The sequence below is a fragment of the Nerophis lumbriciformis genome, linkage group LG06 (genome assembly GCF_033978685.3).
Source record: "Nerophis lumbriciformis linkage group LG06, RoL_Nlum_v2.1, whole genome shotgun sequence".
NCBI classification, from domain to species: domain Eukaryota; kingdom Metazoa; phylum Chordata; class Actinopteri; order Syngnathiformes; family Syngnathidae; genus Nerophis; species Nerophis lumbriciformis.
The window spans coordinates 207501-234321 of NC_084553.2; the positions used below are offsets into that span (position 1 = coordinate 207501).

The window sequence follows — 26821 nt, forward strand, 5'->3', positions numbered from 1 at the left end:
CGGAGTTGATTTAGATTGGAACAATTAGTTATTCACTGAAATATATTTATTAATTGTGGTTCTTACAAAAAATATATCTTATAAAATATAAAAGCTAAAATGTCTCTTAAAGCTCTGCCCCTTTAATTAGTGCACACTAAATAATTTAACTTTAGCCTTCTACTACAACCATATTATTTACCAGCAACATAAAGTGAAACAGAGGCAGAGGTGTCCTGCCACAGTCAGTCAACCTCCTCCTCCTCCTCCTGCTGCTGCTGAACAGGTCGCACTGGAGCTAGTCGCTCTATGTTTTGTCGTGGTCCTCTCTATAAGGCACATAAGAATATAAATTAGGACCCTTTTCATGAGAAAAATGCATTTCTGATCTGACCGTGCTTTATTTTTCAGTGTTTGCTGAGTCTCACCTGTTCCCTCCGCCCTAATTTTTCTACTTGCCCGACTTCTCAAATCTACTTGCCCCAATATTTTTACTTGTCCTGCCTAGGTTTTTTTCTGGCTGTGTAGTGCTCATGGCTTATATCTTACTAAAATCCTTCCCGTTGACTATTTACAACACTACACAGTAATTATTATTATTATTATCTATAATTACATTTAAATGGCATTGCATACATGTCAAATGAAATGCTATTTCACATTATTTGACCAGTAGCAGTTACACTCATCTGAACAGGTAAGCCACCTGTTTAAAGCCCGATCACAGTTGAAATCTTGAAATGAAGGGCTTTTAATGGCCAAAACATTAACCTGGACAACATTTTAACAGCTGGTTGGCTCACATTGTATTCTTTTCATTGCATTCACATGCTGCAGTGGACAGTGGACATTTTAGCTTGAGTATTAATGCAGTATCTGAAGCACCGTCTCCACGTGTGTTTATTGACAACAGGGTTATAACCTGGACACGTTAGCTCGTCGGTATGAAAACAGGTGATTGTTATTACGTGCGTCTGCCCCGGACCCGAGTCAAACAGCGGCGGTGTTAATGAAGCAGCGTCAGGCTGCTCACCGTCAGTGAAACGCTCGGTGAAATCGCGGATTAACGTTAAAAATTTGACGAGCCGCGAGCGATGCAGCTATAACCTATCTACCTATAACATATATTACCCTCGTATTTTGATCCCGTCCGTCCCTCTTCTTCTTCTTCTGGCCCACCAGGTGAATTAAGTGCTATTGGCGGAGTTACAATGCATAGTAGGCTACCGCCACCTACTGCACCGGAGTTGTAACTACAAGGTACATTCACAGACAGTGTCCCATTGCTTTTATGAGCGGTCGAGCGAGTCAAAAGCCGAAAAATCCATTTGTGGCGGACGTAATTCTTTCGTGGCGGGCCGCCACAAATAAATGAATGTGTGGGAAACACTGGATAGTATATATCTGTATCATGAATCAATTTAAGTGGACCCCGACTTAAACAAGTGGAAAAACTTATTGGGGTGTTACCATTTAGTGGTCAATTGTACGGAATATGTACTTCACTGTGCAATCTACTAATAAAAGTCTCAATCAATCAATCAAAAACTAATAAAACAAAACTGTCAAAAACTGTCAAAAACTGGGGGGGGGGGGGGGGGGGAATAAATACATAAATAAAAGCTGGTTTGTGCTGCCACAGGCAATATACAACAATTAAAAACATTAATACTCATTTTAATGCATAATGACTTTTGGGGTTATTGCATATCAGTGATAATGCTTTTTATTTTATTATTAATACCACATTTTTGTTACACGGTCATTCAATTGCATAATGAAATCATAGGTAATGATTTATGTGTGCTATTAGGTGTTAATTTTAAACCAATAAATATATTATTATTAATTTTAATGCACTTTTGGGGTTACAGTACGCCATATCAGTTTTTCTTTAAAAATATTAATATTAACACATTTTTGTTGATGATACATGATGGATAGTGGCATACCATAAATATATCTCTATTATTATTAAGTTAACATTTTAGATAACAATACACAAATATGTTGTTCTCTATTTTAATACATAATTACTTTTTGCATAATAACATAAAATAAATGATTTTTTATCATCACTGTTTTGTTAACTGTGCCAGTAATTGAATTGCATGATGAGTTTATATGACATACCAAAACTATTCTTCATATATACATCTTTGATATGATTAATAATAGGTGTTTAATATGATTAATAATAGGTAATAACATGAAGTCATAGTAATATACCAATACAATGTAATTGGCTTGATTTTTAATTGGTAAACAAATATATATTTTCATATTTTTTTTATGACATAAAGTGATGATTGTGATCATTCTTCACTGATTGGCTGGGAGCGATCACATGGTTTTAATATGAATTGTTTTGACAGTATAAAGCAGAAAAACAAATACTATAAAAAAGGCGAATTAGAAAAAAAAAGTTAGTTTAGTGATGCTGGTGAGCATTTAGACATCAGAGCCATTAATCTCATTAACATAAAGAGCTTTACGCCGCGAGGAAAACATTTGTGTGTGAGTGTGTGTGTGTGTGTGTGTGTGTGTGTGTGTGTGCGCGCGCGCGCATGCACGTGTGTGCACGTGTGACTTCCTGTTGATTGTCTCCAATTAGCTCACTTTAACACCTTCCTTCCTAAAGGTCACAACAGTTGACCTCCCTAGTCAACATGTGACCGTTCTGACCTCGCTCCTAGCTAGTTATGTGACCCCGCTCCTAGCCAGCTATATGAACACACCCCTAACTAGTTATACAGTATGACCCTGCCCCTAGCTAGCTATGTGTATGTATATATATTGTATATATATATATATATATATATATATATATATATATATATATATATATATATATATATATATATATATATATGTATATATATATGTATGTGTGGGAAAGAAAATCACAAGACTACTTCATCTCTACAGGCCTGTTTCATGAGGGGGTTCCCTCAATCATCAGGAGATTTTTCTCCTGATGATTGAGGGAACCCCTCATGAAACAGGCCTGTAGAGATGAAGTAGTCTTGTGATTTTTTTCCCCACACATACATAATTGCGCTCTACTACGGTATCGAGCACTATTTTTTGGATAACCTTATTAAGACATATGTATATATATATGTATATATATATGTATGTATATATATATATATATATATATATATGTGTATATATATACATATATATATATATATATATACACATGTATATAAATATATATATATATACATACATATATATATGTATGTATATATATATATATATTTATATACATATATATATATATATATATTTATATACATGTATATATATATATATATATATATATATACATATACATATACATATATATATATATATATATGAGATGAAATAGTCTTGTGATTTTTTTCCCCACACATACATATATATATATATATATATATATATATATAAGTACCAATGATTGTCACACACACACACACACACACACACACACACACACACACACACACACACACACACACACACATTTATATATTTATATATATATATATATATCCATCCATCCATTTCCTACCGCGTATTCCCTTTTAGGGTCGCGGGGGGCGCTGGAGCCTATCTCAGCTACAATCGGGCGGAAGGCGGCGTACACCCTGGACAAGTCGCCACCTCATCGCAGGGCCAACACAGATAAACAGACAACATTCACACTCACATTCACACACTAGATATATATATATATATTAACATATATATATACATACATACATATACATATATATATATATATATATATATATATACACATATATATATATATACACATTATATATATATATGTATATATATATATATATATATACATATATATAAGTACCAATGATTGTCACACACACACACACACACACACACACACACACACACACACACACACACACACACACACACACACAATGTGACACAATCATTGGTACTTGCAAAATGATGACGTCATAAATACGAAAATAAAAGTGGCCTACTCACCACTAGGGGGCATCGTGGCACTGTTGCGCGGGATTACGAGGGTCCTGATTGGTTCTGCCATCTCAGGCCACGCCTCATCGGCAAGTGACGTCACTTCAGCAGCGGCGGCGCCAATAAAGCGTCTTCGTCACTCTTCTTCTTCTTCTTCTTCTTGTTCGGGCAGCAAGGCTCGCTGGAGAGACTTTAGTCAACATTCTGGAAACTTCCCGCCGCCTTTTTAGGATGACGCCGCGCGTGCGCATCCTCGCGCATCTTCCCCGGCGCTTTTATTTTGGAATTTAGAAAACATTCCTCGAAGCTTCTTTCGTGTCACTTAATGACGCATTAGAGCGAGAGTTTTTAATTTAAAACAAAAAAAGACTTTTTAAAAGGGAGGACTTCATGGCGATGGTGGCGTGGAGGAACCCCGCGGAGGGCACGCTGTCCTCCCCGGTGTCGCTGGAGGCCTGCAGCGTTAACCCGCCCGGGAGCGTCTCCATCATGTCTGACGTGTCGTCCAACACCACCAGCTCGTCCTCGTCCATGTCGTCCACGTCCACGTCCATGTCGTCCGACAAGCAGTCGCTGGCCGCCGTGGAGTGCATCGTGTGCGGCGACAAGTCTAGCGGCAAACATTACGGCCAGTTCACCTGCGAGGGCTGCAAGAGTTTCTTCAAGCGCTCCGTGCGCAGGAACCTCAACTACACCTGCCGCGCCACCCGCACCTGTCCCGTGGACCAGCACCACCGCAACCAGTGCCAGTACTGCCGCCTCAAGAAATGCCTCAAAGTCGGCATGAGGAGGGAAGGTGAGACCTGACCACTCCATTTCACTACTTACACCGTCGCAAAGGGACAAGCGCTAGAAAATAGTCGTAATTTGTCCCAATGCAACACAATATTTCGTTTATTTACTAAAAATGATTTAAAAAGGCTCCTAGTTTTACCCCAATAATTTGTTTATTTACTAAAAATGTTTTTAAAAGGCTCCTAGTTTTACCCCAATAATTTGTTTATTTACTAAACAATGTTTTCAAAAGGCTCCTAAATTAACGCAATAATTTGTATATTTACTAAACAATGTTTTCAAAAGGCTCCTAAATTAACGCAATACTTTGTTTATTTACTAAACAATGTTTTCAAAAAGCTACCAATTTAACACAATAATTCGTTTATTTACTAAAATATTTTAAATAGGCTCCTAAATTGACACAATACTTCGTTTATTTACCAAACAATGTTTTCAAAAGGTTCCTAAATCAACACAATAATTTGTTTATTTACTAAACAATGTTTTCAAAAGGTTCTTAAATTAACACAATAATTTGTTTATTTACTAAACAATGTTTTCAAAAGGCTCCAAATTTAACACAATAATTCATTTATTTACACTTTTTTTTTTTTTAAAAAGCTCCAATAATTCGTTTATTTACTAAAAATATTTTAAAAGGCTCCTAAATTGACACAATACTTCGTTTATTTACCAAACAATGTTTTCAAAAGGTTCCTAAATTAACACAATAATTTGTTTATTTACTAAACAATGTTTTCAAAAGGTTCCTAAATTAACACAAAACTTTGTTTATTTACTAAAGAATATTTTCAAAAGGTTCCTAAATTAACACAATAATTTGTTTATTTACTAAACAATGTTTTCAAAAGGCTCCCAAATTAACACAATAATTCAGTTATTTACACTTTAAAAAAAAAAAAAGCTCCAATAATTCGTTTATATACTAAAAATATTTTAAAAGGCTCCTAAATCAACACAATACTTTGTTTATAATCATTCGTTTATTTACTAAAATATTTTAAAAGGCTCCTAAATTAACACAATATTTTGTTTATTTACTAAACAATGTTTTCAAAAGGCTCCCAATTTAACACAATAATTCGTTTATTTACTAAAATATTTTAAATATGCTCCTAAATTAACACAATAATTCATTTATTTACACTTTTTTATATAAAAAAAGCTCCCAATTTAACATAATAATTCGTTTATTTACTAAAACATTTTAAATAGGCTCCTAAATTAACACAATACTTCGTTTATTTACTAAATTGTTTTTACAAAGGCTCCTAATTTAACACAATAATTTGTTTATTTACTAAACAATGTTTTCAAAAGGTTCCTAAATTAACACAATAATTTGTTTATTTACTAAACAATGTTTTCAAAAGGTTCCTAAATTAACACAATCATTTGTTTATTTACTAAACAATGTTTTCAAAAGGTTCCTAAATTAACACAATCATTTGTTTATTTACTAAACAATGTTTTCAAAAAGCTCCCAATTTAACACAATAATTCATTTATTTACCCTTTTTTTTTTTTTTAAAGCTCCAATAATTCGTTTATTTACTAAAAATATTTTAAAAGGCTCCTAAATCAACACATTACTTTGTTTATTTACTAAACAATGTTTTCAAAAGGCTCCTAAATTAACACAATACTTTGTTTATTTACTAAACAATGTTTTAAAAAGGCTCCTAAATTAACGCAATACTTTGTTTATTTACTAAACAATGTTTTCAAAAGGTTCCTAAATTAACACAATAATTTGTTTATTTACTAAACAATGTTTTCAAAAGGTTCCTAAATTAACACAACAATTTGTTTATTTACTAAACAATGTTTTCAAAAGGCTCCAAATTTAACACAATAATTCATTTATTTACACTTTAAAAAAAAAAAAAGCTCCAATAATTCGTTTATTTACTAAAAATATTTTAAAAGGCTCCTGAATCAACACATGACTTTGTTTATTTACTAAACAATGTTTTCAAAAGGCTCCCAATTTAACACAATAATTCATTTATTTACACTTTTTTATATAATAAAAAGCTCCCAATTTAACATAATAATTCGTTTATTTACTAAAACATTTTAAATAGGCTCCTAAATTAACACAATACTTCGTTTATTTACTAAATTATTTTTAAAAAAGGCTCCTAAATTAACACAATAATTTGTTTATTTACTAAACAATGTTTTCAAAAGGCTCCAAATTTAACACAATAATTCATTTATTTACACTTAAAAAAAAAAAAAAAGCTCCAATAATTCGTTTATTTACTAAAAATATTTTAAAAGGCTCCTAAATCAACACATTACTTTGTTTATTTACTAAACAATGTTTTCAAAAGGTTCCTAAATTAACACAATAATTTGTTTATTTACTAAACAATGTTTTCAAAAGGTTCCTAAATCAACACAATACTTTGTTTATTTACTAAAATATTTTAAATAGGCTCCTAAATCAACACAATACTTTGTTTATTTACTAAACAATGTTTTCAAAAGGCTCCCAATTTAACACAATAATTCATTTATTTACACCTTTTTTTTTCTTTTTTTTTAAAAGCTCCAATAATTTATTTACTAAAATATTTTAAAAGGCTCCTAAAGCAACACAATACTGTGTTTATTTACTAAACTGTGTTTTCAAAAGGTTCCTAAATTAACACAATACTTTGTTTATTTACTAAACAATGTTTTCAAAAGGTTCCTAAATTAACACAATAATTTGTTTATTTATTAAACAATGTTTTCAAAAGGCTCCTAAATGAACGCAATACTTTGTTTATTTACTAAACAATGTTTTCAAAAGGTTCCTAAATTAACACAATACTTTGTTTATTTACTAAACAATATTTTCAAAAGGTTCCTAAATTAACACAATAATTTGTTTATTTACTAAACAATGTTTTCAAAAGGTTCCTAAATTAACACAATAATTTGTTTATTTACTAAACAATATTTTCAAAAGGTTCCTAAATTAACACAACAATTTGTTTATTTACTAAACAATGTTTTCAAAAGGCTCCAAATTTAACACAATAATTCATTTATTTACACTTTAAAAAAAAAAAAAACTCCAATAATTCGTTTATTTACTAAAAATATTTTAAAAGGCTCCTGAATCAACACATGACTTTGTTTATTTACTAAACAATGTTTTCAAAAGGCTCCCAATTTAACACAATAATTCATTTATTTACACTTTTTTATATAATAAAAAGCTCCCAATTTAACATAATAATTCGTTTATTTACTAAAACATTTTAAATAGGCTCTTAAATTAACACAATACTTCGTTTATTTACTAAATTATTTTTAAAAAAGGCTCCTAAATTAACACAATAATTTGTTTATTTACTAAACAATGTTTTCAAAAGGCTCCAAATTTAACACAATAATTCATTTATTTACACTTTAAAAAAAAAAAAAAGCTCCAATAATTCGTTTATTTACTAAAAATATTTTAAAAGGCTCCTAAATCAACACAATACTTTGTTTATTTACCAAACAATGTTTTCAAAAGGCTCCCAGTTTAACACAATAATTTGTTTATTTACTAAAATATTTTAAATAGGCTCCTACATTAACACAATAATTCGTTTATTTACTAAACAATGTTTTCAAAAGGCTCCCAATTTAACACAATAATTCATTTATTTACATTTTTTATATAAAAAAAGCTCCCAATTTAACATAATAATTCGTTTATTCACTAAAATATTTTAAGTATGCTCCTAAATTAACACAATACTTGTTTTTTTACTAAATTGTTTTTAAAAAGGCTACTAATTTAACACAATAATTTGTTTATTTACTAAAAAATGTTTTCCAAAAGGCTCCTAAATTACCACAATATTTCGTTTATTTGCTAAAAATGTTTTATAAAGGCTCCTAGTTTTACCCCAATAATTTGTTTATTTACTAAACAATGTTTTCAAAATGTTCCTAAATTAACACAATAATTTGTTTATTTACTAAACAATGTTTTCAAAAGGTTCCTAAATTAACACAATTATTTGTTTTTTTACTAAACAATGTTTTCAAAAGGCTCCTAAATTAACACAATAATTTGTTTATTTACTAAACAATGTTTTCAAAAGGTTCCTAAATTAACACAATAATTTGTTTATTTACTAAACAATGTTTTCAAAAGGTTCCTAAATTAACACAATCATTTGTTTATTTACTAAACAATGTTTTCAAAAGGTTCTTAAATTAACACAATAATTTGTTTATTTACTAAACAATATTTTCAAAAGGTTCCTAAATTAACACAATAATTTGTTTATTTACTAAACAATGTTTTCAAAAGGTTCCCAATTTAACACAATAATTCATTTATTTACACTTTAAAAAAAAAGAAAAAAAGCTCCAATAATTTATTTACTAAAATATTTTAAAAGGCTCCTAAATCAACACAATACTGTGTTTATTTACTAAACAATGTTTTCAAAAGGCTCCCAATTTAACACAATAATTCGTTTATTTACTAAAATATTTTAAATAGGATCCTAAATTAACACAATACTTCATTTATTTACCAAACAATGTTTTCAAAAGGTTCCCAATTTAACACAATAATTCATTTATTTACAATTTTTTTTATATAAAAAAGCTCCCAATTTAACATAATAATTCGTTTATTTACTAAAATATTTTAAATATGCTTCTAAATTAACACAAATTACTAAATTGTTTTTAAAAAGGCTCCTAATTTAACACAATAATTTGTTTATTTACTAAAAAATGTTTTCCAAAAGGCTCCTAAATTACCACAATATTTCGTTTATTTGCTAAAAATGTTTTATAAAGGTTCCTAGTTTTACCCCAATTTGTTTATTTACTAAAAATATTTTAAAAGGCTCCTAAATTAACACAATATTTTGTTTATTTACTAAAAAATGTTTTCAAAAGGCTCCTAAATTAATGCAATAATTTGTTTATTTACTAAACAATGTTTTCAAAAGGTTCCTAAATTAACACAATACTTTGTTTATTTACTAAACAATATTTTCAAAAGGTTCCTAAATTAAAACAATAATTTGTTTATTTACTAAACAATGTTTTCAAAAGGCTCCTAAATTAACACAATAATTTGTTTATTTACTAAACAATGTTTTCAAAAGGTTCCTAAATTAACACAATAATTTGTTTATTTACTAAACAGTGTTTTCAAAGGTTCCTAAATTAACACAATAATTTGTTTATTTACTAAACAATGTTTTCAAAAGGTTCCTAAATTAACACAATTATTTGTTTATTTACTAAACAATGTTTTCAAAAGGCTCCCAATTTAACACAATAATTCATTTATTTACACTTTAAAAAAAAAAAAAAAAGCTCCAATAATTCGTTTATTTACTAAAAATATTTTAAAAGGCTCCTAAATCAACACATTACTTTGTTTATTTACTAAACAATGTTTTCAAAAGGTTCCTAAATTAACACAATAATTTGTTTATTTACTAAACAATGTTTTCAAAAGGCTCCCAATTTAACACAATAATTCATTTATTTACCTTTTTAAAAAAAAAAAAAAGCTCCCAATTTAACACAATAATTCGTTTATTTACTAAAAATATTTTAAAAGGCTCCTAAATTAACACAATAATGTGTTTATTTAGTAAACAATGTTTTCAAAAGGCTCCCAATTTAACACAATCATTCGTTTAATTACTAAAATATTTTAAAAGGCTCCTAAATTAAGACAATACTTTGTTTATTTACTAAACATTGTTTTCAAAAGGCTTCTAATTTAACACAATAATTCATTTATTTACCTTTTTTTTTTTAAATAAATAAATGAAGCTCCCAATTTAACACAATCATTCGTTTATTTACTAAAATATTTTAAAAGGCTCCTAAATTAACACAATACTTTGTTTATTCACTAAACAATGTTTTCAAAAGGCTCCCAATTTAACACAATAATTCGTTTATTTACTCAAATATTTTAAAAGGCTCCTAAATTAACACAATACTTTATTTACTAAACAATGTTTACAAAAGGCTCCCAATTTAACACAATATTTCGTTTATTTACTAAAATATTTTAAAAGGCTCCTCAATTAACACAATACTTTGTTTATTTACTAAACAATGTTTTCAAAAGGCTCCCAATTTAACACAATAATTCGTTTATTTACTAAAAATATTTTAAAAGGCTCCTAAATTAACACAATACTTTATTTACTAAACAATGTTTTCAATAGGCTCCCAATTTAACACAATATTTCATTTATTTACTTTTTTTTTAAAAGCTCCCAATTTAACACAATAATTCCTTTATTTACAAAATTGTTTTTAAAAAAGGCTCCTATTTTAACACAATAATTTGTTTATTTACTAAAAAAAATATTTCAAAAAGGCTCCTAAATTACCACAATATTTCGTTTATTTACTAAACATTTTTTAAAAAGCCCCCTAATTGTACCCCAATAATTTATTTACTAAAAATCTTTTAAAAAGCTTCCTAAATTTACACAATATTTTGTTTATTTACTAAAAAATATTTCAAAAAGGCTCCTAAATTACCACAATATTTCGTTTATTTACTAAACATGTTTTTAAAAGCCTCCTAATTTTACCCCAATAATTTGTTTATTTACAAACATTTTTTTCAAAAGGTTCCCAAATGTACACAATATTTTGTTTATTTACTAAAACATGTTTTAAAAAGGCTCACAATTTAACACAGTATTTTATTTATTTACTAAAATATTTTAAAAGGCTCCTAAATTAACACAATACTTTGTTTATTCACTAAACAATGTTTTCAAAAGGCTCCCAATTTAACACAATAATTCGTTTATTTACTAAAATATTTTAAAAGGCTCCTAAATTAACACAATACTTTATTTACTAAACAATGTTTACAAAAGGCTCCCAATTTAACACAATATTTCGTTTATTTACTAAAGTATTTTAAAAGGCTCCTCAATTAACACAATACTTTGTTTATTTACTAAACAATGTTTTCAAAAGGCTCCCAATTTAACACAATAATTCGTTTATTAACTAAAAATATTTTAAAAGGCTCCTAAATTAACTCAATACTATATTTACTAAACAATGTTTTCAATAGGCTCCCAATTTAACACAATATTTCATTTATTTACTTTTTTTTTAAAAGCTCCCAATTTAACACAATAATTCGTTTATTTACTAAATTGTTTTTAAAAAGGCTCCTATTATAACACAATAATTTGTTTATTTACTAAAAAAATATTTCCAAAAGGCTCCTAAATTACCACAATATTTCGTTTATTTACTAAAATTTTTTTTAAAAAGCCTCCTAATTGTACCCCAATAATTCGTTTATTTATTAAATTGTTTTTAAAAAGGTGCCTATTTTAACACAATAATTTGTTTATTTACTAAAATTTTTTTTCAAAAAGGCTCCTAAATTACCACAATATTTCGTTTATTTACTAAAAATGTTTTAAAAAGCCTTCTAATTGTACCCCAATAATTTGTTTATTTACTAAAATGTTTTAAAAAGCTTCCTAAATTTACACAATATCGTGTTTATTTACTAAAAAATATTTCAAAAAGGCTCCTAAATTACCACAATATTTTGTTTATTTACTAAATATGTTTTTAAAAGCCTCCTAATTTTACCCCAATAATTTGTTTATTTACAAACATTTTTTTCAAAAGGTTCCCAAATTTACACAATATTTCGTTTATTTACTAAAAATGTTTTAAAAAGCCCCCTAATTGTACCCCAATAATTTGTTTATTTACTAAAAATCTTTTAAAAAGCTTCCTAAATTTACACAATATTTTGTTTATTTACCAAAAAATATTTCAAAAAGGCTCCTAAATTACCACAATATTTCGTTTATTTACTAAATATGTTTTTAAAAGCCTCCTAATTTTACCCCAATAATTTGTTTATTTACTAAAAATGTTTTAAAAAGCTTCCTAAATTTACACAATATTTTGTTTTTTATTTACTAAAAAATATTTCAAAAAGGCTCCTAAATTACCACAATATTTCGTTTATTTACTAAAAATGTTTTAAAAAGCCTCCTAATTGTACCCCAATAATTTGTTTATTTACTAAAAATCTTTTAAAAAGCTTTCTAAATTTACACAATATTTTGTTTATTTACTAAAAAATATTTCAAAAAGGCTCCTAAATTACCACAATATTTCGTTTATTTACTAAATATCTTTTTAAAAGCCTCCTAATTTTACCCCAATAATTTGTTTATTTACAAACATTTTTTTCAAAAGGTTCCCAAATTTACACAATATTTTGTTTATTTACTAAAAATGTTTTAAAAAGGCTCCTAATTTAACACAGCATTTTATTTATTTGCTATTGTTTTTTATATTTCAAAAGGCTCCTAATTTAACACAATTATTTGTTTATTTACTGCAAAGTATTTCAAAGACTCCTAAATTAACAATACCTTGTTTATTTACTAAAAAGATTTTTAAAAAGCTCCCAATTTAACACAATATTTCGTTTATTTACAAAATTGTTTTTAAAAAGGCTCCTATTTTAACACAATAATTTATTTACTAAAAAAATATTTCAAAAAGGCTCCGAAATTACCACAATATTTCGTTTATTTACTAAAAATGTTTTAAAAAGCCCCCTAATTGTACCCCAATAATTTGTTTATTTACTAAAAATCTTTTAAAAAGCTTCCTAAATTTACACAATATTTTGTTTATTTACTAAAAAATATTTCAAAAAGGCTCCTAAATTACCACAATATTTCGTTTATTTACTAAATATGTTTTTAAAAGCCTCCTAATTTTACCCCAATAATTTGTTTATTTACAAACATTTTTTTCAAAAGGTTCCCAAATTTACACAATATTTCGTTTCTTTACTAAAAATGTTTTAAAAAGCCCCCTAATTGTACCCCAATAATTTGTTTATTTACTAAAAATCTTTTAAAAAGCTTCCTAAATTTACAAAATATTTTGTTTATTTACTAAAAAATATTTCAAAAAGGCTCCTAAATTACCACAATATTTCGTTTATTTACTAAATATGTTTTTAAAAACCTCCTAATTTTACCCCAATAATTTGTTTATTTACAAACATTTTTTTCAAAAGGTTCCCAAATTTACACAATATTTTGTTTATTTACTAAAACATGTTTTAAAAAGGCTCACAATTTAACACAGTATTTTATTTATTTGCTATTGTTTTTTATATTTCAAAAGGCTCCTAATTTAACACAATTATTTGTTTATTTACAAAATTGTTTTTAAAAAGGCTCCTATTTTAACACAATTTGTTTATTTACTAAAAAAATATTTCAAAAAGGCTCCTAAATTACCACAATATTTCGTTTATTTACTAAAAATGTTTTAAAAAGCCTCCTAATTGTACCCCAATCGTTTGTTTATTTAATAAAATGTTTTAAAAAGCTTCCTAAATTTACACGATATTTTGTTTATTTACTAAAAAATATTTCAAAAAGGCTCCTCAATTAGCACAATATTTCGTTTATTTACTAAATATGTTTTTAAAAGCCTCCTAATTTTACCCCAATAATTTGTTTATTTACTAAAAATGTTTTAAAAAGCTTCCTAAATTTACACAATATTTTGTTTTTTATTTACTAAAAAATATTTCAAAAAGGCTCCTAAATTACCACAATATTTCGTTTATTTACTAAAAATGTTTTAAAAAGCCTCCTAATTGTACCCCAATAATTTGTTTATTTACTAAAAATCTTTTAAAAAGCTTTCTAAATTTACACAATATTTTGTTTATTTACTAAAAAATATTTCAAAAAGGCTCCTAAATTACCACAATATTTCGTTTATTTACTAAATATCTTTTTAAAAGCCTCCTAATTTTACCCCAATAATTTGTTTATTTACAAACATTTTTTTCAAAAGGTTCCCAAATTTACACAATATTTTGTTTATTTACTAAAAATGTTTTAAAAAGGCTCCTAATTTAACACAGCATTTTATTTATTTGCTATTGTTTTTTATATTTCAAAAGGCTCCTAATTTAACACAATTATTTGTTTATTTACTGCAAAGTATTTCAAAGACTCCTAAATTAACAATACCTTGTTTATTTACTAAAAAGATTTTTAAAAAGCTCCCAATTTAACACAATATTTCGTTTATTTACAAAATTGTTTTTAAAAAGGCTCCTATTTTAACACAATAATTTATTTACTAAAAAAATATTTCAAAAAGGCTCCGAAATTACCACAATATTTCGTTTATTTACTAAAAATGTTTTAAAAAGCCCCCTAATTGTACCCCAATAATTTGTTTATTTACTAAAAATCTTTTAAAAAGCTTCCTAAATTTACACAATATTTTGTTTATTTACTAAAAAATATTTCAAAAAGGCTCCTAAATTACCACAATATTTCGTTTATTTACTAAATATGTTTTTAAAAGCCTCCTAATTTTACCCCAATAATTTGTTTATTTACAAACATTTTTTTCAAAAGGTTCCCAAATTTACACAATATTTCGTTTCTTTACTAAAAATGTTTTAAAAAGCCCCCTAATTGTACCCCAATAATTTGTTTATTTACTAAAAATCTTTTAAAAAGCTTCCTAAATTTACAAAATATTTTGTTTATTTACTAAAAAATATTTCAAAAAGGCTCCTAAATTACCACAATATTTCGTTTATTTACTAAATATGTTTTTAAAAACCTCCTAATTTTACCCCAATAATTTGTTTATTTACAAACATTTTTTTCAAAAGGTTCCCAAATTTACACAATATTTTGTTTATTTACTAAAACATGTTTTAAAAAGGCTCACAATTTAACACAGTATTTTATTTATTTGCTATTGTTTTTTATATTTCAAAAGGCTCCTAATTTAACACAATTATTTGTTTATTTACAAAATTGTTTTTAAAAAGGCTCCTATTTTAACACAATTTGTTTATTTACTAAAAAAATATTTCAAAAAGGCTCCTAAATTACCACAATATTTCGTTTATTTACTAAAAATGTTTTAAAAAGCCTCCTAATTGTACCCCAATCGTTTGTTTATTTAATAAAATGTTTTAAAAAGCTTCCTAAATTTACACGATATTTTGTTTATTTACTAAAAAATATTTCAAAAAGGCTCCTCAATTAGCACAATATTTCGTTTATTTACTAAATATGTTTTTAAAACCCTCCTAAATTTACCCCAATCATTTGTTTATTTACAAACATTTTTTTCAAAAGGTTCCCAAATTTACACAATATTTCGTTTCTTTACTAAAAATGTTTTTAAAAGCCTCCTAATTGTACCCCAATAATTTGTTTATTTACTAAAAATCTTTTAAAAAGCTTCCTAAATTTACACAATATTTTGTTTATTTACTAAAAAATATTTCAAAAAGGCTCCTAAATTACCACAATATTTCGTTTATTTACTAAATATGTTTTTAAAAGCCTCCTAATTTAACACAATAATTTGTTTATTTACAAACATTTTTTTCAAAAGGTTCCCAAATTTACACAATATTTTGTTTATTTACTAAAACATGTTTTAAAAGGCTCACAATTTAACACAGTATTTTATTTATTTGCTATTGTTTTTTATATTTCAAAAGGCTCCTAAATTACCACAATATTTCGTTTATTTACTAAAAATGTTTTAAAAAGCCTCCTAATTGTACCCCAATCATTTGTTTATTTACTAAAAATCTTTTAAAAAGCTTCCTAAATTTACACAATATTTTGTTTATTTACTAAAAAATATTTCAAAAAGGCTCCTAAATTACCACTATATTTCGTTTATTTACTAAATATGTTTTTAAAAGCCTCCTAATTTCACCCCAATAATTTGTTTATTTACAAACATTTTTTTCAAAAGGTTCCCAAATTTACACAATATTTTGTTTATTTACTAAAACATGTTTTAAAAGGCTCACAATTTAACACAGTATTTTATTTATTTGCTATTGTTTTTTATATTTCAAAAGGCTCCTAATTTAACACGATTATTTGTTTATTTACTGCAAAGTATTTCAAAAAGACTCCTAAATTAACAATACCTTGTTTATTTACTAAAAAGATTCTTAAAAAGCTCCCAATTTAACACAATATTTCGTTTATTTACAAAATTGTTTTTAAAAAGGCTCCTATTTTAACACAATAATTTATTTACTAAAAAAATATTTCAAAAAGCCCCCTAATTGTACCCCAATAATTTGTTTATTTACTAAAAATCTTTTAAAAAGCTTCCTAAATTTACACAATATTTTGTTTATTTACTAAAAAATATTTCAAAAAGGCTCCTAAATTACCACAATATTTCGTTTATTTACTAAAAATGTTTTAAAAAGCCTCCTAATTGTACCCCAAATAATTTGTTTATTTACTAAAAATCTTTTAAAAAGCTTCCTAAATTTACACAATATTTTGTTTATTTACCAAAAAATATTTCAAAAAGGCTCCTAAATTACCACAATATTTCGTTTATTTACTAAATATGTTTTTAAAAGCCTCAATAATTTGTTTATTTACAAACATTTTTTTCAAAAGGTTCCCAAATGTACACAATATTTTGTTTATTTACTACAACATGTTTTAAAAGGCTCACAATTTAACACAGTATTTTATTTATTTGCTATTGTTTTTTATATTTCAAAAGGCTCCTAATTTAACACAATTATTTGTTTATTTACTGCAAAGTATTTCAAAAAGACTCCTAAATTAACAATACCTTGTTTATTTACTAAAAAAATTCTTAAAAAGGCTCCTAAATTACCACAATATTTCGTTTATTTACTAAAATATTTTAAAAGGCTCCTCAATTAACACAATACTTTGTTTATTTACTAAACAATGTTTTCAAAAGGCTCCCAATTCAACACAATAATTCGTTTATTTACTAAAAATATTTTAAAAGGCTCCTAAATCAACACAATACTTTATTTACTAAACAATGTTTTCAATAGGCTCCCAATTTAACACAATATTTCATTTATTTACTTTTTTTTTTAAAGCTCCCAATTCAACACAATAATTCCTTTATTTACAAAATTGTTTTTAAAAAGGCTCCTATTTTAACACAATTTATTTACTAAAAATGTTTTTCCAAAAGGCTCCTAAATTACCACAATATTTCGTTTATTTACTAAAAATGTTTTTAAAAGCCCCCTAATTGTACCCCAATAATTTGTTTATTTACTAAAAATGTTTTAAAAAGCTTCCTAAATGTACACAATATTTTGTTTATTTCCAAAAAAATATTTAAAAAAGGCTCCTAAATTACCACAATATTTCGTTTATTTACTAAATATGTTTTTAAAAGCCTCCTAATTTTACCCCAATAATTTGTTTATTTACAAACATTTTTTTCAAAAGGTTCCCAAATGTACACAATATTTTGTTTATTACTAAAACATGTTTTAAAAAGGCTCACACTGTATTTTATTTATTTGCTATTGTTTTTTATATTTCAAAAGGCTCCTAATTTAACACGATTACTTGTTTATTTACTGCAAAGTATTTCAAAAAGACTCCTAAATTAACAATACCTTGTTTATTTACTAAAAAAAATTCTTAAAAAGGCTCCTAAATTACCACAATATTTCGTTTATTTACTAAAACTGTTTTAAAAAGGCTCCTAGTTTTACCCCAATAATTTGTTTATTTACAAACATTTTTTTCAAAAGGTTCCCAAATTTACACAATATTTTGTTTATTTACTAAAAAATATTTCAAAAAGGCTCTTAAATTACCACAATATTTCGTTTATTTACTAAATATGTTTTTAAAAGCCTCAATAATTTGTTTATTTACAAACATTTTTTTCAAAAGGTTCCCAAATGTACACAATATTTTGTTTATTTACTAAAACATGTTTTAAAAAGGCTCACAATTTAACACAGTATTTAATTTATTTGCTATTGTTTTTTATATTTCAAAAGGCTCCTAATTTAACACAATTACTTGTTTATTTACTGCAAAGTATTTCAAAAAGACTCATAAATTAACAATACCTTGTTTATTTACTAAAAAAAATTCTTAAAAAGGCTCCTAAATTACCACAATATTTCGTTTATTTACTAAAACTGTTTTAAAAAGGCTCCTAGTTTTACCCCAATAATGTATTTATTTATTAACAATGTGTGTGTGCGCGTGCGTGAGAATCAGACAGCGCGAGTGCTAAATTTAGCGCCTGTTCCGAGCCGACGCGCGCGCCCGCCGCTGCACGCGATGTTCGCGGGAAGCTTCCTGAGGGCGCGCGTGTGTGTGTGTGACCGACTTCTCTCTTCTTGTGTTGCGCACGCAGCCGTGCAGAGAGGCCGCATGCCCGCGCAGGCGTACCACGGGCAGTTGTCGCTGAGCGGCGGGGACCCCCTGCAGTGCCACCACGCCTACCTGTCGGGCTACATCTCGCTGCTGCTGCGGGCCGAGCCTTACGCCGCGTCCGCGTCGCGCTACGGCGCGCACGCGCAGTGCCTGGCGGCGGCGGGCGGCGGCGGCAACATGGCGGGCATCGAGAACATCTGCGAGCTGGCGGCGCGCATGCTCTTCAGCGCCGTGGAGTGGGCGCGCCACATCCCCTTCTTCCCCGACCTGCAGGTGTGCGACCAGGTGGCGCTGCTGCGCCTCACCTGGAGCGAACTGTTCGTGCTGAACGCCGCGCAGTGCGCCATGCCCGTGCACGTGGCGCCGCTGCTGGCCGCCGCCGGCCTGCACGCCTCGCCCATGTCCGCCGAGCGCGTGGTGGCCTTCGTGGACCACATCCGGGTCTTCCAGGAGCAGGTGGAGAAGCTGAAGGTGCTGCACGTGGACTCGGCGGAGTACAGCTGCATCAAGGCCATCGCGCTCTTCACCACCGGTACGTCACCGTCGTGACGTCATCGCCACGCCTTGCACCCACGCAGGACACCCACTAGCCGACTAAACACTGATCCGATTAGTGTCAGGTCGTTCAAGATCCATCTTTATAACAATCAAAGATCCTCTATATAACAATTAGTGTCAGATCGTTCTCATGTGAGGCTCAATAACAAATGATCAAGTCCTAATTAAGAAGCTCCATCTTAATAACAACCAAAGATCCTCTATATAACAATTAGTGCAACTGATCAAGTCGTAATTAAGAAGCTCCATCTTAATAACAATCAAAGATCCTCTATACAACAATTAGTGTCAGATCGTTCTCATGTGAGGCTCAATAACAACTGATCAAGTCGTAATCAAGAAGATCGATCTTAATAACAATCAAAGATCCTCTATACAACAATTAGTGTCAGGTCCTTCTCATGTGAGGCACAATAACAACTGATCAAGTCGTAATTAAGAAGCTCGATCTTAATAACAACCAAAGATCCTCTATATAACAATTAGTGCAACTGATCAAGACGTAATTAAGAAGCTCCATCTTAATAACAATCAAAGATCCTCTATATAACAATTAGTGTCAGATCGTTCTCATGTGAGGCTCAATAACAACTGATCAAGTTCTATTCAAGAAGATCGATCTTAATAACAATCAAAGATCCTTTATATGACAATTAGTGTCAGATCGTTCTCATGTGAGGCACAATAACAACTGATCAAGTCCTGATTAAGAAGCTCCATCTTAATAACAACCAAAGATCCTCTATATAACAATTAGTGCAACTGATCAAGTCATAATTAAGAAGCTCCATCTTAATAACAATCAAAGATTCTCTATACAACAATTAGTGTTAGAACGTTCTCATGTGAGGCTCAATAACAACTGATCAAGTTCTATTCAAGAAGATCGATCTTAATAACAATCAAAGATCCTCTACACAACAATTAGTGTCAGGTCGTTCTCATGTGAGGGACGATAACAACTGATCAAGTCGTAATCAAGAAGATCGATCTTAATAACAATCAAAGATCCTCTATATGACAATTAGTGTCAGGTCGTTCTCATGTGAGGCACAATAACAATTGATCAAGTCGTAATTAAGAAGCTCTATCTTAATAACAACCAAAGATCCTCTATACAACAATTAGTGCAACTGATCAAGTCGTAATTAAGAAGCTCCATCTTAATAACAATCAAAGATCCTCTATACAACAATTAGTGTCAGATCGTTCTCATGTGAGGCACAATAACAACTGATCAAGTCCTGATTAAGAAGCTCCATCTTAATAACAACCAAAGATCCTCTATATAACAATTAGTGCAACTGATCAAGTCGTAATTAAGAAGCTCCATCTTAATAACAATCAAAGATCCTCTACACAACAATTAGTGTCAGATCGTTCTCATGTGAGGCTCAATAACAACTGATCAAGTCCTGATTAAGAAGCTCCATCTTAATAACAACCAAAGATCCTCTATATAACAATTAGTGCAACTGATCAAGTCGTAATTAAGAAGATCGATCTTAATAACAATCAAAGATCCTCTATACAACAATTAGTGTCAGATCGTTCTCATGTGAGGCTCAATAACAACTGATCAAGTCGTAATCAAGAAGATCGATCTTAATAACAATCAAAGATCCTCTATATAACAATTAGTGCAACTGATCAAGTCGTAATTAAGAAGCTCCATCTTAATAACAACCAAAGATCCTCTATATAACAATTAGTGTCAGATCGTTCTCATGTGAGGGACAATAACAACTGTTAGTTGTGATTAAGAAGCTCTATCTTAATTACAATCAAAGATCCTCTATACAACACTTAGTGTCAGATCGTTCTCATGTAAGGCACAATAACAACTGATCAAGTCGTAATCAAGAAGATCCATCTTAATAACAATCAAAGATATTCTATATAACAATTAGTGCAACTGATCAAGTTGTAATTAAGAAGCTCCATCTTAATAACAACCAAAGATCCTCTATATAACAATTAGTGTCAGATCGTTCTCATGTGAGGCACAATAACAACTGATCAAGTCGTAATCAAGAAGATCGATCTTAATGACAACCAAAGATCCTCTATATAACAATTAGTGTCAGATCGTTCTCATGTGAGGCTCAATAACAAATGATCAAGTCGTAATTAAGAAGCTCGATCTTATTAACAACCAAAGATCCTCTATATAACAATTAGTGTCAGATCGTTCTCATGTGAGGGACGATAACAACTGATCAAGTCGTAATCAAGAAGCTCGATCTTAATAACAACCAAAGATCCTCTATATAACAATTAGTGTCAGATCGTTCTCATGTGAGGCTCAATAACTGATCATTTCGTAATTAAGAAGATCGATCTTAATAACAATCAAAGATCCTCTATACAACAATTAGTGTCAGATCGTTTTCATGTGAGGCACAATAACAACTGATCAAGTCGTAATTAAGAAGCTCGATCTTAATAACAATCAAAGATCCTCTATACAACAAATAGGATAGGTCTTTATTGTTGCAGCGTCAAAGCCATTCGAGGGAGTCAAATCGTAGATTAGGATTTTTGTTTTTCCGCGAGCAGACATTACAATGGCTTGTCTGTTCTATTCGTCCATGCTGGCCCTCATATCCAATTTTCCCCTGACCAGCTTTTCCATGATGTGATCCATCTTGCGATTCAGTTCAGAAATTGTCCCAGTCTGTGATCCCACAGCCCTGCCCAAACCTTCCATTGGGGCGAACAGCCTTTGGGCTCCCTGAGTGGCTGCCATCGTCTTACGAATTTGACGATACACCAGAGCAATGCCCAGCCCAATCAGCAGGTGTCTCCACGATCACGCTTCCAAAAAGGTAGATGTCTTCCACGTCTTGGATGGAAAGGACTGAGAGGCACATGATTCTCCATTCATCCCAGGAATCTCTCACGTACCCCGCAGCAATGGTTCCATCAGGGCAGCCAGATCAAGTCGTAATCAAGAAGATCGATCTTAATAACAATCAAAGATCCTCTATATAACAATTAGTGTCAGGTCGTTCTCATGTGAGGCACAATAACAACTGATCAAGTCCTAATTAAGAAGCTCCATCTCAATAACAATCAAAGATCCTCTATACAACAATTAGTGTCAAATCGTACACATAATTGTTCATATTAATTCCTAAGCATGTTTAAAAAGCTAATACTGTAAAAAAAAATCAGCCGACTAATAAATGTACATTTTAAAACACACAAATTAGTATTTTATTTTGTAAGTGAAAACATTTAGTTTTTATTTCAAAATGCGCATTTTGGTCTTTTACATTTATTTGAACAGGAATAATAATAATATATATCTAATTATATGCTTAAAACAGTAACATGCTCTTGTCATTTACAGGATCTTTGACTAACGTTTTGTAGTAAATCCCTAAAAACAGCAGGGCGCTCTGTGTCCTCTCAACAATCTTTGACTAGCGTTTCTATAGTAGGTACTTCAAAACAGCAGAACTCTCCTGTTATATTAAGGATCTTTGACGGATGTCTTTGTATTCAATTCCAAAAATAACAGTGCACTCCTGTCATTTACAGGATCTTTGACTAACGTTTTTTGTAGTAAATCCCTAAAAACAGCAGAGCGCTCCGTGTCCTTTCAACAATCTTTGACTAGCGTTTCTATAGTAGGCACTTCAAAACAGAAGAACTCTCCTGTTATATTAAGGATCTTTGACGGATGTTTTTGTATTCAATTCCAAAAATAACAGTGCACTCCTGTCATTTACAGGATCTTTGACTAACGTTTTTGTAGCAGATTCCTAAAAACAACAGGGCACTCCTGTTATATAAAGGATCTTTGAGAGGAGTTTTTTGTCGTTGTTGTAAGTATATGTACCTAAAGGTGTTTTTATTTTTTAAACAACATATCACTCCTGTCACATAGAGGATCTGTGAGTGGTGATTTTGCAGTATTTTCACTAGAGTCTTTAGAGCAGATACCTAAAAACAGCAGTGCACTCCTGTCATATAAAGGATCTTTGACTTAATGTTTTGTCACAGATTCATAAAAAACAGCAGTGCACCCCTGTCATATAAAGGATCTTTGACTTAATGTTTTGTAGCAAATTCATAAAAAACAGCAGTGCACTCCTGTCATATAAAGAATCTTTGACTTAATGTGTTGTAGAAGATTCCTAAAAACAGCAGTGCACTCCTGTCATATAAATGATAATTGACTTAATGTTTTGTCACAGATTCATAAAAAACAGCAGTGCACTCCTGTCACATAAAGGATCTTTGACTTAATGTTTTGTCACAGATTCATAAAAAACAGCAGTGCACTCCTGTCAGATAAAGGATCTTTGACTTAATGTTTTGTCACAGATTCATAAAAAACAGCAGTGCACTCCTGTCATATAAAGGATCTTTGACTTAATGTTTTGTCACAGATTCATAAAAAACAGCAGTGCACTCCTGTCATATAAAGGATCTTTGACTTAATGTTTGGTCGCAGATTCATAAAAACAGCAGTGCACACCTGTCATATAAAGGATCTTTGACTTAATGTTTGGTCGCAGATTCATAAAAAACTGCAGTGCACACCTGTCATATAAAGGATCTTTGACTTAATGTTTTGTCACAGATTCACAAAAAACAGCAGTGAACTCCTGTCACATAAAGGATATTTGACTTAATGTTTTGTCACAGATTCATAAAAAACAGCAGTGCACTCCTGTCATATAAAGGATCTTTGACTTAATGTTTGGTCGCAGATTCATAAAAAAACAGCAGTGCACACCTGTCATATAAAGGATCTTTGACTTAATGTTTTGTGACAGATTCATAAAAAACAGCAGTGCACTCCTGTCATATAAAGGATCTTTGACTTAATGTTTTGTCACAGATTCATAAAAAACAGCAGTGCACTCCTGTCACATAAAGGATCTTTGACTTAATGTTTGGTCGCAGATTCATAAAAACAACAGTGCACTCCTATCATATAAAGGATCTTTGACTTAATGTTTTGTAGCAAATTCATAAAAACAGCAGTACACTCCTGTCACATAAAGGATCTTTGACTTAATGTTTTGTCACAGATTCATAAAAAACAGCAGTGCACTCCTATCATATAAAGGATCTTTGACTTAATGTTTTGTAGCAAATTCATAAAAAACAGCAGTGCACACCTGTCACATAAAGGATCTTTGACTTAATGTTTTGTCACAGATTCATAAAAAACAGCAGTGCACTCCTGTCATATAAAGGATCTCTGACTTAATGTTTCGTAGCAGATTCCTAAAAACAGCAGTGCACACCTGTCATATAAAGGATCTTTGACCTAATATTTTGTCACAGATTCATTAAAACAGCAGTGCACTCCCGTCACATAAAGAATCTTTGACTTAATGTTTTGTAGAAGAGTCCTAAAAACAGCAGTGCACTCCTGTCATATAAAGGATCTTTGACTTAATGTTTTGTCACAGATTCATAAAAAACAGCAGTGCACTCCTGTCATATAAAGGATCTTTGACTTAATGTTTGGTCGCAGATTCATAAAAACAGCAGTGCACTCCTGTCATATAAAGGATATTTGACTTAATGTTTTGTAGAAAATTCATAAAAAACAGCAGTGAACTCCTGTCATTAAAAGGATCTTTGACTTAATGTTTTGTAGCAAATTCATAAAAAACAGTAGTGCACTCCTGTCATATAAAGGATCTTTGACTTAATGTTTTGTCACAGATTCATAAAAAAAACAGCAGTGCACTCCTGTCATATAAAGGATCTTTGACTTAATGTTTTGTAGAAGATTCCTAAAAACAGCAGTGCACTCCTGTCATATAAAGGATCTGTGACTTAATGTTTGGTCGCAGATTCATAAAAACAGCAGTGGACTCCTGTCATATAAAAGATCTCTGACTTAATGTTTCGTAGCAGATTCCTAAAAACCGCAGTGCACTCCTGTCATATAAAGGATCTCTGACTAAAGTTTTTGTAGCAGATTCCTAAAAACAGCAGAATCCAAAGGATCCTTTAGTAATATGTTTGTAGAAGATACCTAAAACAGCAGTTCACTCCTGTCATATAAAAGATCTGTGACTGATGTTTTTGTAGTGAATTCATAAAAACAGCAGAGTCCTCTTGTAACATAAATGCTCTTTGACTAAAGTCTTCTTGGTCATATTAATTCCTAAGCATATTTAAAAAGCAACAGACTAATACTGTAAAAAAAAACAACAAAAAAAACAGCCGACTAATAAATGTACATTTTAAAACACACAAATTAGTATTTTATTTTGTAATTGAAAACATTTAATTTTTATTTTGTAATGCACATTTTTTGGTCTTTTACATTTATTTTGCACATGAAAGAGTAGTCAAATGTGTTGAAGCAGATGCGTTTAAGTCCCCTGGGAAAAAGCAGCACCTTATGTAACATCTCCACTCAGCAGTGACCTGAAGTAACCTCTCGCACTTTCAACTCAATAATTCATCTTATTTACTTTGCTGCTTCTTTAAAACCTATTTTATTGTATACATCTTCCACATAGTAGTACACGTAGTAGTACACGTAGTAGTACACCAGTGCGTGTATTGAGGAGGACACGCATGAGCGCGTGCACGTGTCCTACTTTGGAGGCAGCGTCGCCGTCATGGCGTGCGAGCAGGAGGTCATCGCAGGTCGCCTGCACAGATCTTTTCTTTCCGCTTTTTCTTTTTTTTAAAACATCATTTAACATTTTTAAATTCATTCAAAATAAAAGACTGCAATATTAAAACACGTAAAAAAAATTCTATTGAATTGATATTTTTTCTTGAAATATAAAACATGAAATATTGCAGTGTTGAGATGTTTTTATTTGATTAATATCAATGTAAATATTGATATGCTTAAAAACAGCCAGATGCTCCGGTCATATAAAGGATCTTTGACCAATCCCTAAAAAGAGCAGAGCTCTCCATTTCCTTAAACAATCTTTGACTCGCGTTTCTGCAGCACTTAAAAACAGTCATATAGAGGATCTTTGACTCGTGTTTTTGTAGTAAATTCCAAAAACGGCAATGCACTCCTGTCATTAAAAGGATCTTTGACTAAAGTTGTATGGCAGATTCTTAAAAACAGCAGAGTCCTGTCATTTAAAGGATCTTTGACTAAAGTTTTGTGTAAAATTCCTAAAAACTGCAGCGTCCTCCTGCCATAAAGGATCTTTGACTGAAGTTTTTGTAGCAGATTCCTAAAAACAGCAGAGTCCTCCTGTCATATAAAGGATCTT

The 26821-nt window shown here is 29.8% G+C and overlaps 1 protein-coding gene across 1 annotated transcript in view; it reads left to right on the plus strand.

Annotated features, from left to right (window-relative positions):
- Positions 1-4151: 4151 nt before the first annotated feature.
- The window catches only part of LOC133608400 (COUP transcription factor 2-like), a 35849-nt gene continuing 13179 nt past the window's right edge, over positions 4152-26821 (plus strand). Inside the window, exons 1-2 of the mRNA XM_061963608.2 lie at positions 4152-4774; positions 19018-19569. Of these exons, the coding sequence (XP_061819592.1) occupies positions 4369-4774; positions 19018-19569 (958 nt within the window). The 5' untranslated portion in view covers positions 4152-4368. The remainder of the gene's footprint in view (positions 4775-19017; positions 19570-26821) is intronic.